The sequence below is a fragment of the Rana temporaria genome, chromosome 5, assembly GCF_905171775.1.
Source record: "Rana temporaria chromosome 5, aRanTem1.1, whole genome shotgun sequence".
In the NCBI taxonomy this organism is placed as follows: domain Eukaryota; kingdom Metazoa; phylum Chordata; class Amphibia; order Anura; family Ranidae; genus Rana; species Rana temporaria.
In genome coordinates this window covers 310,682,625-310,702,693 of record NC_053493.1, presented here as the reverse complement: position 1 = coordinate 310,702,693, position 20,069 = coordinate 310,682,625, and the positions used below count along the sequence as shown (strand labels likewise).

The following is a 20,069-nucleotide window of genomic DNA, read 5'->3' as shown; positions in this document are numbered from 1 at the left end:
GCATGTGTCTAAGTACAGTGGATATATAAAGTCTACGCATCTCTGTTAAAATGGCCGCTTTCTGTGGTTTAAAAAAAATGAGACAAAGATAAACAATTTCAGAACTTTTTCTACTTTTAATGTGACCTGTAAACTGTACAACAAACTGAAATCTTTTGGGGGGAGTAAACAAAAAAAAAAGACAAATAATGTGGTTGCATAAGTGTTTACACCCTCTTATAACTGGGGATGTAGCTCAGAATTAAGTAATGACATTCCAACGCAATACACATCTGCCATCATTTAAGATGCCTCTGATTAACCCCAAATAAAGTTCAGCTGTTCTAGTAGGTCTTTCCAGACATTTTCTTGGTCGCATCCTACCACAAAAGCCATGGTCTACAGAGAGCTTTCAATGCATCAAAGTGATCTCCTTGTTACATGGTATCAGTCAGGAGAAGGGTACAACACAACAGTGACACACCAAGAACTGGATGTCCCTCCAAAATTGATGGAAAGACGAGATGAAAACTGGTCAGGGAGGATGCCAAGAGGCCTACTGCAACATTACAGGAGCTGCAGGAATATCTGGCAAGTACTGGCTGTGTGGTACATGTGACAACAATCTCCTCTATTCTTCATATGTCTGGGCTATGGGGTAGAGTGGCAAGATGTAAGTGAAGAAAAACCTCCAAGCCTGGCTAAATTTTGCAAAAACAAAACTAAAGTCTCCCAAAAAATGTTTTATGGTCTGATGAAACCAAGGTTGAACTTTTTGGCCATAATTCCAAAAGATATGTTTGGTGCAAAAACAACACTACACATCACCAAAAGAACATCATACTCACCGTGAAGCATGGTGGTGGCAGCATCATGCTTTGGGCTGTTTTTCTTCAGCTGGAACAGGGGCCTTAGTCACGTTAGAGGGAATTATGAACAGTTCCAAATACCAGTCAATATTGGCACAAGACCTTCAGGCTTCTGCTAGAAAGCTGAACATAAAGAGGAACTTCATCTTTTAGCATGACAATGACCCAAAGCATACATCCAAATCAACAAAGGAATGGCTTCACCAGTAAAAGATTAAAGTTCTGAAATTATTTATCTTTGTCTATTTTTTTTTACACCACAGAAACCTGACATTTTAACAGGGGTGTGTAGACTTTTTATATCCCCTGTAGTCGCAAGCGCTGCAGGCAGTCCGGAGGCCACTAGGGGCATCAGAGAAGGGCCCACACAGCCTCCTATGGATGTTTCATTGTATATTCAATCCATATTTAAGGTTCTCTGTAGCAATTTCATGTGCTGCCAACATATGTGTATAAGCCATTCTTTTAATTACTTATATCTTCATTAGATACTAGGGGTGTCCAATTTAATCGGTGCATCGCGATTCGGGTGTCCCCGATGCGGCACCGATGCATGCGACCGTGACAATCGATGTTTAGTCTCTGATCATCTCCTGTAACATGTCCGCAGTCTCTGATCATCTCCTGTACCATGTCTGCAGTCTCTGATCATCTCCTGTACTATGTCCGCAGTCTCTGATCATCTCTTGTACTATGTCCGCAGTCTCTGAATATCTCCTGTACTATGTCTGCAGTCTCTGATCATCTCTTGTACTATGTCCGCAGTCTCTGATCATCTCTTGTACTATGTCTGCAGTCTCTGAATATCTCCTGTACTATGTCTGCAGTCTCTGATCATCTCTTGTACTATGTCCGCAGTCTCTGATCATCTCTTGTACTATGTCCGCAGTCTCTGATCATCTCTTGTACTATGTCCGCAGTCTCTGAATATCTCCTGTACTATGTCCGCAGTCTCTGATTATCTCCTGTACTATGTCCGCAGTCTCTGATTATCTCCTGTACTATGTCCGCAGTCTCTGAATATCTTCTGTACTATGTCTGCAGTCTCTGATCATCTCTTGTACTATGTCCGCAGTCTCTGATCATCTCTTGTACTATGTCCGCAGTCTCTGATCATCTCTTGTACTATGTCCGCAGTCTCTGATCATCTCTTGTACTATGTCCGCAGTCTCTGATCATCTCTTGTACTATGTCCGCAGTCTCTGATTATCTCCTGTACTATGTCCGCAGTCTCTGATCATCTCCTGTACCACGTCTGCAGTCTCTGATCATCTCCTTTAGTATTTTGGGGGGGAGAGCCATGCGCATCGAATCGTGAGACCGGTGAAGATGCGCAGCCCTATTAGATACAGGTTTTATCTTGGTTTATTTTTTATTTTTATATGTACATGTGTCTCTGAAGAATCTTTGTCTGATGTGCCTATAAAGTCCCCTGCCATTGGAGGTTTTTTTTGTTCTTTATTAGCCAGTGTTTTGTTATGTGCTATCCCCATGGTTTTGTATTATTTTCACTGTATAGTAAATGTGATTTTACATCATTGAAAAGTACAGTAGAATGTTTTTAAAGGACTATTTTTCCTTTTCAGTTCATATGCGGGATCCCAACAATCAACTTCATGTCATAAAAAACCTAAAAATTACTGTCAACAACATCGTTACTCAAGCACCTTTACAAGCAGCAGTCCGCAAACTTCTGAATGATGTTGTCTCATCCAGCCAACCTGCTGAAAGTTTGGTACCAAATGTGATTACTGCGGGCGATTATGACCTTAATATCAGTGGTAAGCATTGAGCTCTATTGGCAATTAATATGCAACATGCTAGCTATTTTGTTTGCAGTTTCTCCTTTATTTTTTCAAAGCATTAAATCTTGACTTCAGCCAAAACATGTTTACTATTTGCACACAATAGGGAAGATTTTGCATGTCCCTTTGGTTTTATTGCTATCTTTTCTTTTCCTTTTTTTTTTTTTTTTTTTGGTATTGTTGGAAATATTTTCTATCACTTCCTTTGGCGGTGACATGCCATGAAGGAATATAAATCTGATTTACTCAACTAATCTCTGCTCCCATTGGAGAGATCTCCCCATTTTTGAAGGTCTCTTTTCCTCTCTACCCAAAACAAAAAATAGCATTTTGGCTTGAGTTGGGCTTTAATCTTTGTGCTCAGTGTGACTCTTCTTCTTTCAGCTCCCACAGAGGTTCCCAACTCTGAAAATCACAAGGGGGACATTTTATATATTGTACAATTTCATTTATACAGGCATAAAAGTAGCCTGTGATGAAATCCTATCATCTCTGCCTTTTTCATATATAAAAAAAAAAAAGTCAAACTCTGCTACTTTTCACTGGCTAAAAAAATACTTGTGGATGTATGCTGTGTGTGTCTTTTGTGGCCGGACATTGCGCGTCTCGGTGTGTGTGGACGTTGCGCATCAAGCTCTGCCACTTTTTGCTGACTAATAAAATCCTGGATGTTGCCAGGCTCTGTGGCTCGGAGTCTGTGTGGGCGTTGTGTGGCTCGGAGTCTGTGTGGGCGTTGTGTGGCTCGGAGTCTGTGTGGGCGTTGCGTGGCTCGGAGTCTGTGTGGGCGTTGCGTGGCTCGGAGTCTGTGTGGGCGTTGCGTGGCTCGGAGTCTGTGTGGGCGTTGCGTGGCTCGGAGTCTGTGTGGGCGTTGCGTGGCTCGGAGTCTGTGTGGGCGTTGCGTGGCTCGGAGTCTGTGTGTGTGGACGTGTGTTTGGCTGTAAGGCAAGCTCCACAATGTGCAGTTTTGAACTCCTACATCTATTGTACGACACAGTGAACCTGGTGAAGTCCAGGGTCTAACTGAAGCAATTTGCACCATTCAGTTACCACTATATTTAGTTTTTCTGTGAATTCCAGTAGTTGGCATGCAGGTTTACCATGACTCGTCAAAGGTTTAGTTCGTATTTTGCTCATTCTCTGAAAAACGATTGGCAGTTTTCATTGGGACTAATGTACAGCAATCATGAGCCAAGTGTTTGGCATTTGCAGGGTGATTTATTTCACTTAAATAAGTAAAATGGTGCCACCTGTCATCTCAACTTACCATGTTAAATTTTCTGCAGCGCAAAATGTTTCAGCTGCAGCACGGCTGTATGGTATGCTTTTGGGTGGGCAGTGTTAGAGAGGCCTTAGTTTTGTAAGAAGTCATTACCTTCTTTTAGAATTTTTTTATATTTTAGTAGAATGTTAGTATTCAGTAGCATTGCATTTTTGATGCTGGGACTGTTTTACATTTCATAAGTTCAAAAATGTGTTGTGCTTTTGTGTAGAACTGTAATGCATGCAGGTTCTTTAGAAGATTTAGTAACTGAGCAAAGTACCGGTCTAGACATTATTATTCTTACACTGTGCATTGTGTAATAATATATGAATGGGGTTCCCATTATTCAGTTGCCCTTTTTTAGATGATGGTGAAATCCCTGAAAGTGGTGTACCCTTTGGGTTAAAAAAATAAATAAAATAACACTTGTGCTGGAATTGTAGTTCTGCAAGATTTGGAGGAGAAAAAGGTTTAAATAAACCCCCCCCTGGTTCATCAGGATGTATAAATTAACTTAAAGCGCAGTTGCAGTCATATTTTTGTTTTTTTTAAAAGTCGGCAGCTCCAAAAAGTGTAGCTGCTGATTTTTAATAAACAGCCACTCGCCTGTCCCACGATCCAGCGGTGCACTGGCACGCACTAGTCTCCCCGTGTCCTCCCGCGGGGTGACGGTATCTCTACTATAAGCACCCAGCTGTGACTAGTCCCGAAGTCTTCTAGGACCTGTCATATGTCCCAGAAGACATTGGGAGGAAGAACTTCTGATCAAGCTGCAGGTGACGCGCTTGCTCTGGGTGGCAGGTGACGCGCTTGCTCTGGGTGGCAGGTGACGCGCTTGCTCTGGGTGGCAGGTGACAGTAATGTATAGAATACCAGCATCTGATATCGGCTATCGGCCTGAAAGGCAGAAAAATCAGTACCTGCTCAGAAAAAACGATATCTGTTGACCCTTATTGTAACTATAAAGTGGTAGTAAAGTCTCATAAGGAGACTGAAAAAGTGCTCCCGGCAGGTTTAATTCATATAGTGCAGTGTTCGACAAATTCCGGGCGCCAGGTCGCCGTTGCGCCTAGAATTTTTGACCTGGCGCCCATGGCAGCAGAGCTGGGGTATCCTGAGAGCGTCGCCGCGCATCCCCCCCCACAACCGCGATCGGGTCATGCCGCTAATTGAGGCCGCGGCTTTGCGGCCTATGCATCGGGCGGTATGGATAATGAAGCCGATGATACAAGCAGCGGTTGCGGGCGCTCCGCCTCCGGCCGCCTCTCGCCCCGGGGATTGGGGAATTTCTCAGAGGGGGCGGTGCCACGGCGAGTCAATGTGTATCATGCAGCCGATGCTAAAAGCAGAGGCTGCGGGCGCTCCGCCTCCGGCCGCGGGCGCTCCGCCTCCGGCCGCCTCTCGTCCCGGGGATTGGGGAATTTTCTCTGAGGGGGCGGTGCCACGGGGAGTCACAGGAACGGAGCTGCCCATGCTGTTCGCGCTCTGTGAGAACAAGGTTAAAGGTAAGAAAAAAAAAAAAAGAAGACAATACTTTTAAAACCGGAACAGTTATTAGTGTTGCTAGTGTGAACTCAGTGTTGCTAGTGTGAACCACACAAAAATCCTATATAGTTATGGCATAACTATATAGGATTTTTGCACTTATGGTTCACACTAGCAAAGTTAGGGCACAGCACAGGCATGTTAATATTGTTCACTTTGAAGCCACTGTGCCCATCAATTGTCACCACTGTGCCATGCCATTAAACGTAGCCACTGTGCCATCAATTGTCACCACTGTGCCATGCCATCAAACGTAGCCACTGTGCCATCAATTGTCACCACTGTGCCATGCCATCAAACGTAGCCACTGTGCCATCAATTGTCACCACTGTGCCATGCCAAACGCAGCCACTGTGCCCATCAATTGTCACCACTGTGCCATGCCATCAAACGCAGCCACTGTGCCATCAATTGTCACCACTGTGCCATGCCATCAAACGTAGCCACTGTGCCATCAATTGTCACCACTGTGCCATGCCATCAAACGTAGCCACTGTGCCATCAATTGTCACCACTGTGCAATGCCAAACGCAGCCACTGTGCCCATCAATTGTCCACCACTGTGCCATGCCATCAAACGCAGCCACTGTGCCATCAATTGTCACCACTGTGCCATGCCATCAAACGTAGCCACTGTGCCATCAATTGTCACCACTGTGCAATGCCATCAAACGCAGCCACTGTGCCATCAATTGTCACCACTGTGCCATGCCATCAAACGCAGCCACTGTGCCATGCCATCAAGCGCAGCCACTGTGCCATCAATTGTCACCACTGTGCCATGCCATCAATTGTCACCACTGTTCCATGCCATCAAACGCAGTCACTGTGCCATCAATTGTCACCACTGTGCCATGCCAAACGCAGCCACTGTGCCCATCAATTGTCACCACTGTGCCATGCCATCAAACGCAGCCACTGTGCCATGCCATCAAACGCAGCCACTGTGCCATGCCATCAAACGCAGCCACTGTGCCATGCCATCAAACGCAGCCACTGTGCCATGCCATCGAACGCAGCCACTGTGCCATGCCATCAAACGCAGCCACTGTGCCATGCCATCAAACGCAGCCACTGTGCCATGCCATCAAACGCAGCCACTGTGCCATGCCATCAAACGCAGCCACTGTGCCATGCCATCAAACGCAGCCACTGTGCCATGCCATCAAACGCAGCCACTGTGCCATGCCATCAAACGCAGCCACTGTGCCATGCCATCAAACGCAGCCACTGTGCCATGCCATCAAACGCAGCCACTGTGCCATCAATTGTCACCACTGTTCCATGCCATCAAACGCAGCCACTGTGCCATGCCATCAAACGCAGCCACTGTGCCATGCCATCAAACGCAGCCACTGTTCCATGCCATCAAACACAGCCACTGTGCCATCAATTGTCACCACTGTGCCATGCCATACATTTTTATATTGAAAATAAAGCTTTGTCGTTAAAAAAAAAAAAAAAAAAACCTGGCTCCTAACTTTTTTAGCTGGCTCCTAGATTCCAAGCAAATTTGTCAAGCCCTGATATAGTGTACTAGTATATGCAATGCTTACTAGTACAGCATAAGAGACTTGCCTACAGATGGAGCTGTCCAGTACTGGGCTGTCATGGCTCTCTCTGGTCCATGGCACTTCCATGTTAACTCAGTCTTCCTTCTGGGTTCCAAATCTTCAGCTGCTTGAATGGTCGGGCTGCGGTGACGTCATTCCCGCAAGGAAGTCACTGCACTGGCATGCCGAGCTGTATGCGCATATCAGATCTCATTATTCACTGACAGAAAAATGTGTATATCCAGGGCGCTCCAAGAATTTGAATCCTGACAGATAAAATCTGTGTTGGAGAGGGTAGCAGATCTTCACACACTTTAGGCAGCACTCAGGGAGACAAGCAATCTCTAATGGGAACAGAAAAACAAACAAGGCGCCTCTAAGTGCAGAAATATAAAACTTTTAATATCCCCTAAACTAGGGTTTAAAAACACTTACAAGATGGTGGATGAAGCAGGCATGTAGCAGGTAAGTGTGTCCAGAAGATGTTCCAGTGGCAGGGCAGTCCCAGTCTGATGATAAAGCTTCCAGGGAAGTCCACAAGATAACAGCCAATTTGTGCTGTGAGTGTTTAGGGAACACAATGGTGATGAAGCCTGGGGATGATGTCAGAGGAAGCGAGACAAAAACCAGCATGGAACAGAAAACAGAAAGAGGGCAGGAAGTGTGTCATAGAGGCGGGACACGTTTCGGAACAGCTCATTGGTTTCTTCTTCAGCCAAGTGACCCGGCTGAAGAAGGAACCAATGAGCTGTTCCGAAACGCTGGTTTTTGTCTCGCTTCCTCTGACATCATCCCCAGGCTCCATCACCATTGTGTTCCCTAAACACTCACAGCACAAATTGGCTGTTATCTTGTGGACTTCCCTGGAAGCTTTATCATCAGACTGGGACTGCCCTGCCACTGGAACATCTTCTGGATTCACTTACCTGCTACATGCCTGCTTCATCCACCATCTTGTAAGCATTATTCACTGACAGGCATTGGGGTCATTTGTGACCTCTGGGGTCTCTTCTGTTATAATAGCCCTGCCTGTGAGTGGCTTTTTACAAAATACTGTTTACTACCTCTAAAAATTTAGACTTTTATATCACTTTAATGCAGGGTTTGACAAATTTGCTTGGAATCTAGGAGGCAGCTAAAAAAGTTAGGAGCCAGAAAACGCGCCCCGTCCCACCAAGCTCGCGTGCAGAAGCGAATGCATACGTGAGTAGCGCCCGCATATGTAAACGGTATTCAAACCACACATGTGAGGTATCGCCGCGATTGGTAGAGCGAGAGCAATAATTCTAGCCCTAGAACTCCTCTAATTCAAAACATACAACCTATAGAATTTTTTTAAACGTCGCCTATGGAGATTTTAAAGGGTAAAAGTTTGTCGTCATTTCACTAGCGGACACAATTTTGAAGCATGACATGTTGGGTATCAATTTACTCGGCGTAACATTATCTTTCACAATATAAAAAAAATTGAGCTAACTTTACTGTTGTCTTATTTTTTTATTTAAAAAAGTGTATTTTTTCCCCTATAAAAGTGCGCTTGTAAGACCGCTGCGCAAATACGGTGTGACAGAAAGTATTGCAACGACCGCCATTTTATTCTCTAGGGTATTAGAATAAAAAATATATATATATATATATGTTTGGGGGTTCTAATAAGAGGGAAGGAGATGGCACATTAGACCTGCTGTTTTACTTGTAATGCCAACGGCTACCACAAGATGGCGCCAGATCACAGAAGGAAGCTTACGCCTGCAGAAGGCCGCGGCCTCAATTACCGGCGGGGGCCAGGTCACAATTTCTTGTCGCAATTGCGACCGGGCGCCCGGATTTTGTTGAGCCCTGCTTTAATGCATTTTCTAATAATAAATAATCTTCAATATATTACATTTTTTGGTTTTGGGTTTAATACTGCTATCATTCTCTGAACTGCATGGCCAATTTACTAAAGGCAAAATTGTGCACTACAAGTACACTTGCTCTATATCTGAGGGTAACACACAAGGAAAAATGTTTGCACATTATTGGATTATAGAAATCGGTAGAGCTTTTTTCCTTCATTTCAGAGCTTCCTCCCAGATCTATGACAGTGCACAGACTGTTTGCCTTTAGTAAATCAACCCCTTGGTGTTTTAGCACTTTTGTGCCTTTTTTAGCACATTGAAATAAAAAATGCACAAACAAAAAAACCTTGTTCATATTCTTAGTTTGTATGACCTGCTTTTTCATGTGTTTTGGAAGCATCCTACTTTTGTGATATAACCCCTTGCATTTTGTTGTGGTGTAGGAATGTTGTTTGCGCTGCATGAAAATGTGTTCTTTTCTGATGTGCTAAAGAATGCAAATACTATATTATACTTTGGTAATGGGGCAGATTTTGTGTTCAAATGTTTCTCAGTACAGCACTAAGTGATATCAGATGTGTATATGGATGAGCCTTTATAAGCTTTATAGCCCCTGTCAGATATGATTACAGCTCACAGTTAATTGACATTTTCAGTAATTTGTACATCATTTTAAATAACGCCTACACCAGATCATTGTTTAACCACTTCCCTACTGTAGGACGTCAAATGACGTCCTGGAATTTAGGGGGGGGGGTCGTAATCCAAGGTATTGCTGTACTAGATTTGTTATTTTGTATACATTTTTTTGCCCTGAGGAAGTGGAGTTACCCTTTACAATTTAAGTAGATAACTGCAAAACCATAAAAACTGTGAATATTGTGGTGTGCGTTAATATTAATGGTCAGGTGTTTTCCACGGATATAACAGTGGAAAATCGCCCTTGCAGTGGTGAGCTTTGCTTGGAGATCTTTTCTCCATTTCTTATTGCTCACAGAACTACTAGCAACTTCAGGAGGAAATGTGGTTTCTCTGAAACCTAGTTGAGAAAGGCTGTGGTATACATGCTGTTTGCCCAGCTCCTTTGAACGCCTTAAAAAAGCACCCAAAACTGCATTTTGCAAATGCATTTGGGCGTTCATTCCATTGGCCATAATATAAATGTATTCTGGCCATTGAAATGAATGCTCAAGCACTAGACAAGACTAGTGGTAAGGCGTGTTTACATACTTTTAGGACCCTTAAGCTCTTTTTCTGCCCAAAAGCTCCTCTCCTAATAAGCCTGTAAATGCCTCTATGTGCATGGCCTAACATAGAGGTGTATTTAGAGGGTGAGACAATGTAAAAGTAGCATAAATGTCACTCAGTGCACAAACCTGCAAACGATTTCCCTTCATTTTCTGATTATGTAGTACTTTGTCGTGTTTGGATAGCTGGTGTGGATGCTGGACTAGCATGGTTGCCCTGCACTATTTGACCACACTGCTCTGCAGGAGATGAACAGCCCCTTGGTTTTACCTGACAGTGCTCGTCTCTGGACACCAGTCTCTTACTCTAGACAAGTGCTGTCACTATACATGCATGGGGGAGTGTCAGTGACACTAAGGCTGCATTCACATCTAGACGGACGAAATCGCTGCGTTTTGTCGCCGCAAATCGCTGTAAAAATAGCGGCGTTTTGTACCGCGATTTGCGGCGACAAAACGCCGGTATTGTCCGCCTAGATGTGCCCCAAGATGACCCCCTCTATGGAGATGATTGCCATCTCCTAGCCGAACGCTTGAAGACGCCTGAAAAACAGGTCCGGGAACTTTTTTCACGCGGCAGGCGACAGGCGTCCGGCGTTCGGCGTGGAGATGTGAACCATCTCCATAGAGGGACATCTGTTTTCAGCCCTCTGGCGGCAGCGGCGTAGCGCTACAGGCGTAAAAACGCCTAGGTGTGAATGGGGTCTAACTGGGAAAACGCCCCACTGGCTGAAAGTTAGGTGCGCTCACAGCAGATTGGGTGGAGCAATTGAGCAAAATAGACTGGTGCTGATGACCTGAGCCAACAGAATTGGGCCAACAGATTGGGTTTCCTGGAGGGAAGTAGCTGACAGGGCAGGAAAGGCAGAGATAAAGAAGCGATTTACTAAACAATTGTTCAGGGTTTCTATTGCCAATCGGAGATGAGTGATTGCAGGTTCACACTGGGGCGGCACGGCTTTGGGGGCAACTCGGCAAGGCGTCCTGAAGACGACTTCAGAGGCGACTTGCAAAATGACTTCTGTATAGAAGTCAATGCAAGTCGCTCCCAAAGTGATACAAGAACCTTTTTCTAAGTCTGAGCGACTTGTGTCGCTCCTATTAGAACGGTTCTATTGAATAGAATGGGACGCGACTTTTCAGGCGGCTGAGTCGCCTGACGAGTCGCCCCAGTGTGAACCAACTCTGATTCTTTGTAATTATTGGACCCCGTCCGTGTCCATTCTGATCACCTGAACAATACAGATGTTACGTTTGTGACATCTGTGTTTGTTTTCTTCTTCCCGACTTAACAGACCCATGTTGGGTCTATAGGCAAGCAGATGTAAACAGACATTTGTTCATTTACATCCAACTGCCTCACATTTTAGGTCCAAAAAAAACTGGAGAAAAAAAACGTTTCTTTTCTGACAAAGACAGACTTGGTCTTTGGTCACCGGAAAAGATGCACTTGGTTACATCTGCCTGCTCATGGACTTGAATAGAGCTTCTGTTCAGATCTGCCTGAAAATCCAACAGGTGGATCTGGGCTGGACATCTATGTGAAAAGACCATTAGACCGGCAGGTAGGTTTTCATTAAACAGAACTTTAAAGAAAGTTGTTTGTACCTTTTGTCTGTGTTGCTGTTGAAGAGTTTCCTTCACTTGCTGTCTGATGATTGGTTGTCCCCAGCAAAGGGAGTAAAGGGAAATGACTTTGACCCGACATAACTTGTTAGAGAAAACTTGTTCTGGAGGTGCAGTTTTTATTAATATGTATTAAAATGATTTTTGATGTGCAAAAATCAAATAAAATGCCAAACTCTTCATCCAAAAATAATGTGTAAACTGTGCAGTTGTGCAATGAAACCTTATGTACTCTTAAAGTGGTAGTAAACTCTATACTGCCACTTTAACCTACAGGTAAGCCTATAATAAGGCTTACATGTAGGTATAAAGAATATCTCCTAAACCTGTATGGTCCAGGAGATATTCCCCTCGCAATGTGCCGCTGACTGCAGCGGCGCATAAGCTTTGGAGATCCTCGGCTAAACTCCCGGCAGCCGCCGGACCTTGCCGGGGAGAAGTCTCCCGTGCGCATGCGCGGGAGTGACATCGCCGCTCCAGCCAATCACAGCGCTGGAGCGGCGATACCCGGAAGACATGCCGAGGCAAGATGACATCTCCCTCGGCATTGACCAGGTAAGTTCCTCACACCTCGTTTCAAGGTAAGTATTTCACAATGAGCTAGTATGTGGTGCATACTAGCTCATTATGGCTTTTGCTTTTCAGGTGTTAAAAAAAAAACGGTAGCGGGTTTACTACCGCTTTAATCCAAATGAAAAAGTACAGCCTATAAAATACTTCTGCCTTAAATCATATATTCTAAAATAATCCAGAGATTGGACCCCCCGCCATATCTAGCTGCTAGATCTACGGTGATGTTAGCACACCTTATCCCAAATACATTTGAAAATGACCAGCACTCAGACTTTCTCAAAACAATTCAAACAGTGCTCCACATAAGTGCATCAAATGCCAACCAACTGTGCCAAATTACAATGGTGCTTATTATGCTTAGTAAAGTGCTTTATAGTGCAAGCACATGGGTTGGTTTACTGAAACTGGAGAGTGTAAAATTTGGTGCAGCTCTGCATAGAAGCCAATCCGCTTCCAAGTTTATGTTAAAACTTCATTGAACAAGTTGAAGTTAGAAGCCGATTGGCTACCATGCACAGTTGTACCAGATTTTGTACTCTCCAGTTTTAGTAAATCAACCCCAAGGTGTTCATGATAATCGCACCAATCGTGTCACACTTCTGAAAGTGAATGGTGTGTGTAATCTTCCTTACTTCACAACATACTTGCCACAGTTTTCTATAAAAAACAAATTGCTGCTCACCAGAGGGATTTGACCCCTTTTATTCCAAAGGAAGGTCAAAGCGGCATTTTTGTCAAAACTGATCTCTTCCAAAATTCTCCAACCACCTTTAGAGCTCCACTGGAAATTCATTAAGGAAAAACTTGTCTTGACTTTAGAACCTCTTTAACCACTCCCTGCCCAGCTAGGCGGGACCTTTGTCGTTGCGGGTGGACATCATATGACGTCCTACTGGAATGCACCTCATGCGCAGCCATGGAGCCACGCTGCAGCGCAATCTGTCACCAGCTGTGTTCACCGGACACAGCCGAGGACTGATCAGTGTACTGGCCCCCCTACCGGTACCATGTTATCGCTGTGACCAATCCCAGCAGATTACATGACAATTGTGTTGCTAGCTGTGATTGGTCATGGTGATCACATGGTACAGACAGGGCCAGTCACAGCCATACTGTCAGTACTGACACCAGTTATATAATGATGCTGTACTGCATTGTTGACGGTATGTAAAAAAAAACTATTGTGAAAAAAAATGTTTTACTTAATTTTCCAAAGATTTGTGACAATGAAAGAATTTGGCTCATGTATGGAGGCATGAGGTTGCCAACATCTCTGTATCAATTGAAAAAGATGAATACCTCTAAGTGAGGTGAGATTTTTCGGGCAACCAAAAAAATATTGTGACAACTAGGTCATAAAAATATATAAATTTTAATACATTAATTTACAGCATAAACATTTCATAGTGACAACATTATTTAAAAAAATGAAAGATTCCAGGATAGAGAAAATTGTTACTGCTAGAGGATCACCACACACCCCAGGACTAGGCTAAGGGTATAGGTGATCATTTATCCGACGCGTTTCAGATGTCTCAATAATACATCTTTCTTCAGGGAATAGAAAGCAGCAAGAGTTTTTCCTAAAACAAAAGAAGGGTATATAATAACATACATATAAAGTATATACCTGTGACCAAAGATTTGTTTTTTGACATTTGCAGCATGTAGAGAAGAGGGGGGAGAGATGGAAAGCTCAATATGTAAAAGGAAAGTGGAACTCACCCCTTTCCAGACACAGAGCGCCTAGATCATCCCCATGGAGCTTGTGTGTGAGCCGCAATCAGGGCAACCAAACCAGATGGTGTACTTAATGTCCATAACGATCCCCCAATCCAGAGGACTCCATAACCATGGGGGGGTGGAGTAACATAAGTCTCCACAAAGGAGTCAGCAGTCATAGAACAATAGAAGGTGTAATGGCTGGGGAGAGATTTAGGTAAATATGTACAGGGAGGGTATTAGATTCTTCACTAAAAAGTGAGACCAAAAATAGAAACAATCTCCCTAAAGTGTACTTACCACTCCCAGTGCATCAGCTCAAATAAAGGTGAACAACCATTCCAGTCAAAGAAACCAAACTTGACCAGAAGACAAAATAACCTCCAGCTCCAACAGGGGAAGGGAGGAAAGTGAATGCTGACAGGAAACCCCCCCTGACTTCCCTTTATACTTACTTTGAGGATGATGGACCTCAGGTGTGGATGATCCATTCACTCCGGCGATGTAGCAGCTGTTCCTTGAATGGGATAATTGGTTGTAAGTGGAGCAGTGAATAGACATTGGGGCTCAACTAGAGTGATTCCTATCCTCCAAATCCCCCATGTTTGGCGTGCAAACAGCGCGCCCACTACTGACGTCAGCGTCAGGTGGCCGAGCTCTGATCAATCAGGGCACGACACCGTGGACATGCCGCTGGTGACGCGCCTCCTGCGCGTCACACAGCACATGACCCACGGCGTCTAGTGTGATCACAGAATCCCGAAAGGTCATGTGACGACAGCGCACCCAATCAGGTGCACGAGATGTCAGATGACTGAACATGAACGCAATACACACAGTGGAGCCACCCACTGTGCGCGTCACAGCGACGCGAATGAAGTGCGCTCAACGACCGGACAGGGAAAAATAAAGAAGTGTCCGCACAGAAGGGGCGGAAATTACTACCCACTCCAGAGAGCCTAATAGTCCATAGGTTTAGACAAAGCAATAAAATTGCAGTTTCGGGGCATCATTGAACCAGGGAACCCGGAGAAATAAGGGAATCAAAGGATAAATGCAGGGCAAATAAAATGGGACCATTGGAGGAACGCTTCATGAAGCGAGGGCAAACTCCTGAGGATGGGGCAAAGATATTCACTATGCCTGGGTATTTCAGAACTGACAGATAAGAAAGTCTGACAGTTGAAAGGGAGATAAAGTCACCACTGCCGGGTAGGGGAGAGCCTCTAGGGCATAAATGCCCTGGGGCGGGCACAAAGGTGCTACTCTCCCCCGGCAGTGGATGGAGGAGCCCTCTTGTGATTGGTTGAGATGGGACCATTACAGACATCAACAACATCCAGAAAGGGCCGGTGAAGAAGCGGTACTTGACACATATGGCTCCTAGTTGGAAAGCCACAGGGTGCACTGTCAACAAATCATCAATGGTTGATCACAGGTTTACAATCAAAAATTTCATGTATAAATCCAAAAAGAGAACTCTTTAGCTCATACATTTACAAAATCAAAATCATACAGTAATTTATAAATATAAATCAAGATTTGTGACAAAAGATTACTCGCTATGCCTCTTACTAAATACCTTGATCTGTCTACTTTCCAAAAAGGGGTAATTTGGCTATTTGTACTGTCCTGGATTTTCGGCCTCAAGAAATGAGAAGCTGTCAGTACATCAGGAATGATTGATTTTCAGATATATTCCATAGTTTGTGGACTTTCCTACAGACTAAATAATATACACTGATTTGGGTTATTTTCACCAAGGACATTTAACAGAATACAGTTTGGCCTAAATAGATGAAGAACGATTATTTATTTGCAAAATTTTATAACCGAAACTAAGAAAACTTTCTGTCCTCCTTCCTTCCCTCTATTTGTGTGAAAAATGATAATTTCATATTGGTACAGTGTTGCATGACCACGCAATTCTCATTCAAAGGTGTGAGAGTGCTGAAAGCTGGAAATTGGCCTGGGTAGGAAGGGGGTAAAAGTGCCTGGTATGAAAGTGTTTAAGGAGCTCTTGGTAAACATCTGCTGTTATGGGATTTGTAATATAGTAAGGCTGTGATGCAATGATTGGTATGACAAAGCTATGTACTACAATTTGAAGTGTCCCAGAAGAAACCCTAGAGATCTCATAAACACATTTTTCACATACTGACTGAATTAAAAGTCACCATTTCTAACAGCTGGCAGGAATTTTCATATTTTTTTTTTTTTATGTTTTTATTTCTTGCATGTAGATTTGTTTGTTTCCATTTAGTTGTAAATGGCAACTAAATTTTCTTCATGACATTTTTAATATTTTTGTGTTTCTTTTGCTTACCATTTGGATTTGGTGAGTTATTTATAGGTTTGGTATACATTAGTAGAAAAGCTGAAGGTTACCAGTATATCTTATGTTTTCACATCAGTATTTGTTTTATGAAGTTTATTTTCCATACTTGTTTTCTACTTTTTAAATTTCCTTTTGTGTAGTTGCCTTCAAACTAATCATGAACCTGTCAATATGGTAAGATGCTGAGGATGACCATAACACAACAGGCTGCTTGAACATGTCTTTGTATGCAGAGAAAGCAGCTTTTGTGTGTACATTTGTACATCTAGACATGGCAGAAGATCTGTCATTATCACAGCAATCCAGAGTGCATGGGGATTGATTTACTAAAACTGGAGAGTGCAAAATCTGGTGCCGCTCTGCATGCTAGCCAATCTTCAGCTTGTTCAATTAAAGCGGAGGGTCACCCAAAAACACAACTTTGTTCCATCCAAACTAGCATAATAGCATCAGCTACAGTATGCCTTTTTTTTTTTGCGCTGTACTTACGGTTTAATCCGTAAGTTTTGTTTCAGACACCAGCGGGGAATGGGCGTTCCTATGAAGAGTGGAACATGATTGACGGCCGGCTATGGCGCGTCACACGTTCCGAAAATAGTAGGACTCAGCTCTTCACGGCGCTATACGGCGCCTGCGCACCGACTAGGAGCTGACTGCGCAGGCGCCGTATATGTCCACGTCCTATTTCGGCTTTTTTCGGAAGGCATCACGCGCCATAGCTGTACCCCTCTTCATAGGAACGCCCATTTCCCGGCCGGAGTCTGAAGCGAAAGTTACGGATTAAACCGTAAGTACAGCGCAAAAAAAAAGGCATACTGTAGCTGACGCTAGTATGCTCGTTTGTATGGTAGATAAATAAATTTATTTTTTTAGGGTGAACCCCCGCTTTAAGATTTGACAAAAGCTGGAAGTTGATTGGTTTCTATGCAGAGCTGCACCACATTTTTCACTCTCCAGTTTTAGTAAATCAATCCCGTAGTGTGTTTAAGCCTAGGTTCACATTGGAGCGATTTGTCATGTGATTTGAGAGATCAAATCACAGCCTATTGGAGGCAATGGCACTGTTCCAATTGGTGCGACACCGATTTATGTGGCGCTGCACCAATTTGCAAAAGTAGTTCCTGCTCTACTTTTGCCCATTTGCAGGTAAAAAAATGTGCATTTATTATTTTTGTTGCAGGAGCCTGTAAAAGCATTGCACCAACGATCAGCAGATCTGTCTATCTGCTTGCTGGTTCCTCGTACAAGAAAGCTGATACATGCTGACAGGAAAAAATGAATGAACTACCACAGCGCCCTTGTAGTTCAATGAAAATTACAAGACGGCAGCTGCAAAGACTGCTGCACCTTGTAGTTTTCCATTCACAGAGTGCTGTGAATGAGTGACTCAAGCAAAGGCCCACACGTCTGTGGTTACATTTTTTTTGGACAAAACATGAACATGCGGGGCTCCGCCCAATCGGCTGCGTCACTCAATCACGGCTCTCTGTATTTGCAAGACAAGGTCCGGCAGCCTTTGCGGCCACATGTTGCACCCTAAATATGGGTGTAACATGTTAGGAAAGGTGAACTTACCCTTTCTTAAGCTGGCGGTACATTGATTGAACTTCAGCAGAGACTGGACAAATTTTGATCAGTGAGTGATCATTCCTGCTTGACAAAAGTCGAAGGAATATGCAAATTTTGATCAGTGTATTCTGACAACAGCGGGGGCTGCTGTAGGAACAGTGTCCTAGCAGTGGTGAGGGAGTCCTCCATTCACCTTATTTGTGTGGCTGGAGGAATCTCTCTCGTTTTTTTTTTTGTTTTTGCTTCAGTCTGCCGAATGAAAAAAATAAATGTGTGTAGGTCATTTACACAAGCTGTTTACATTTTGGGCCATAGATCTGACATGGTCTTCATTTGAAAATACTTGCATACAGAATGCATCGAGTTTTGGTTTTCCTGTAATTTACATGAACTGCTTTCTCTGCAAGCACCATGTAATGTCAGTCTAATATTTTTGCCATGCTGACAGTTGACTTTAAATGATCATTAAAATGGAAGTAAACTCTCCACTATACACAACATAAACATTTTCTCACCAGGTTTCATGTGGGCTTTCTGATCAGGTCTGCCTATCGGTTTTTCAGGTGGAGCTCCATGCTGCTCTATGGGCAGTCGGATGGAAGCGGATTTGTGTCCATTTACACCCGCCGACCTCCAAATATGTCCAGGTCCAGAAAAAAAAAATCCATTTATATCTGACCGCCTATATAGCTATCATGGGGTCGGCCCATGTCTGCTGGGCATAAGCTGAATGGGCAAAGATGTAAAAACAAAACAAAAAAAGAAAACGACAATCATCCTGTTCAAAACAAGATCAGTAAGTGAAGTGGAGGGTCCCTGTGTGAAAGAGCCCTAAAGTGGTTGTAAACCCTTTCACTCTCTCACACTCTCTCTCACACACACACACACACACACACACACACACACACACACACACACACACACACACACACACACACACACACACACACACACACATTGTGTATGTGTGTATGTAAATAAATGGTGCTATATAAGTGCCTGTGTACACAGTCTCATAGGGAAACATGCACAGCTAAAGCTGTCAATCACAAGCCTTCCCTGTCCAAATGACTCATGCAGATAGCAGAGGAATGAGATTGAAAACACGCAGTGCTCTGGGTTGATGCAAGTACAAACTATAGAAGGATATGCTTTGTTTACTTTTCATGAGGTCTGAGGTTTACAACCACTTCAGCAGGCTACACCACACCCTGGCGCTATCTTGGGAACATTTTCACACTCCATTTATTAAGGGGCTAACATCAATACTAAATTCAAATGAAAGAATCCAGGCCTTGTTTTATAACTGTAGTTGCTGTAGCACTGGTGACGCATGACACCAGAGGGAGAAATGAGCGATCAGTGGTGTTTGATTGCTCAGTTCTCACTGCAGAGCTGGAGGGGGACAGAATGGTGCATCTACCTAGGTGAGTATAAATGTTCTTTTTCCACACTTGTTTTAATTTGTGAGTTTACCACTGCTTTGATGATTTAACCCTTGATGTATTCTCTTTTAATGCAAAATAGATTAGCTATCAACAATAGATATAAAACACTATCTCGGTGCAATTACATCTGTGTATTCTTCTGAAATGTTTAGGACATATCTGCAGCCCTTGATTAAAGTAATGTTTATTCTATTTGGTTAAATAATGCCGTATTCTCTCTGTCAGATCGCTCTCTTAAAGCTAGTGTCCCTTGGTACAATAATTGGAAAGACACATTGATGGAGCTCAACAAGTCCAAGTATTATTCAGGTAGTATTACAACTAGAGCTGAAAACAATGACTCCTCCCTAATCCTCATTCATTTTTCAGTCCTCTTATTTCCCCCCTTACCATTGTATTAGGACTATCTAGCTACCCCCTGATCTAGTTGTGCATTTTTCTAATTGTCAACAATTCAAATGTCAAAAACAAATTCTGGTGATGGTTATCTGTGATCTGAATTTTTATGTAATTCTACTAACCTTGCATTCTGAAAATGTGCTTCTAATTTTTTGTTGCGTTTTGTAGATGTACATGTGTTTTGGTGGTTTAAAATTGGCCTTATGACCGTGATGTCAGTAAAATTGTATGCAACACATGAATATGGATATAGAAAACGCATCACCATTTAATTCATTCACATTAGCTTAACAT

General features: G+C 43.4%; 1 protein-coding gene across 1 annotated transcript in view; it reads left to right on the top strand.

Moving 5' to 3' along the window:
- The window catches only part of TRAPPC8 (trafficking protein particle complex subunit 8), a 146,435-nt gene that overhangs the window by 13,729 nt on the left and 112,637 nt on the right, over positions 1-20,069 (top strand). The window contains 1 exon segment of the mRNA XM_040354114.1: positions 2,435-2,629. Coding sequence (XP_040210048.1) covers positions 2,435-2,629 — 195 coding nt within the window.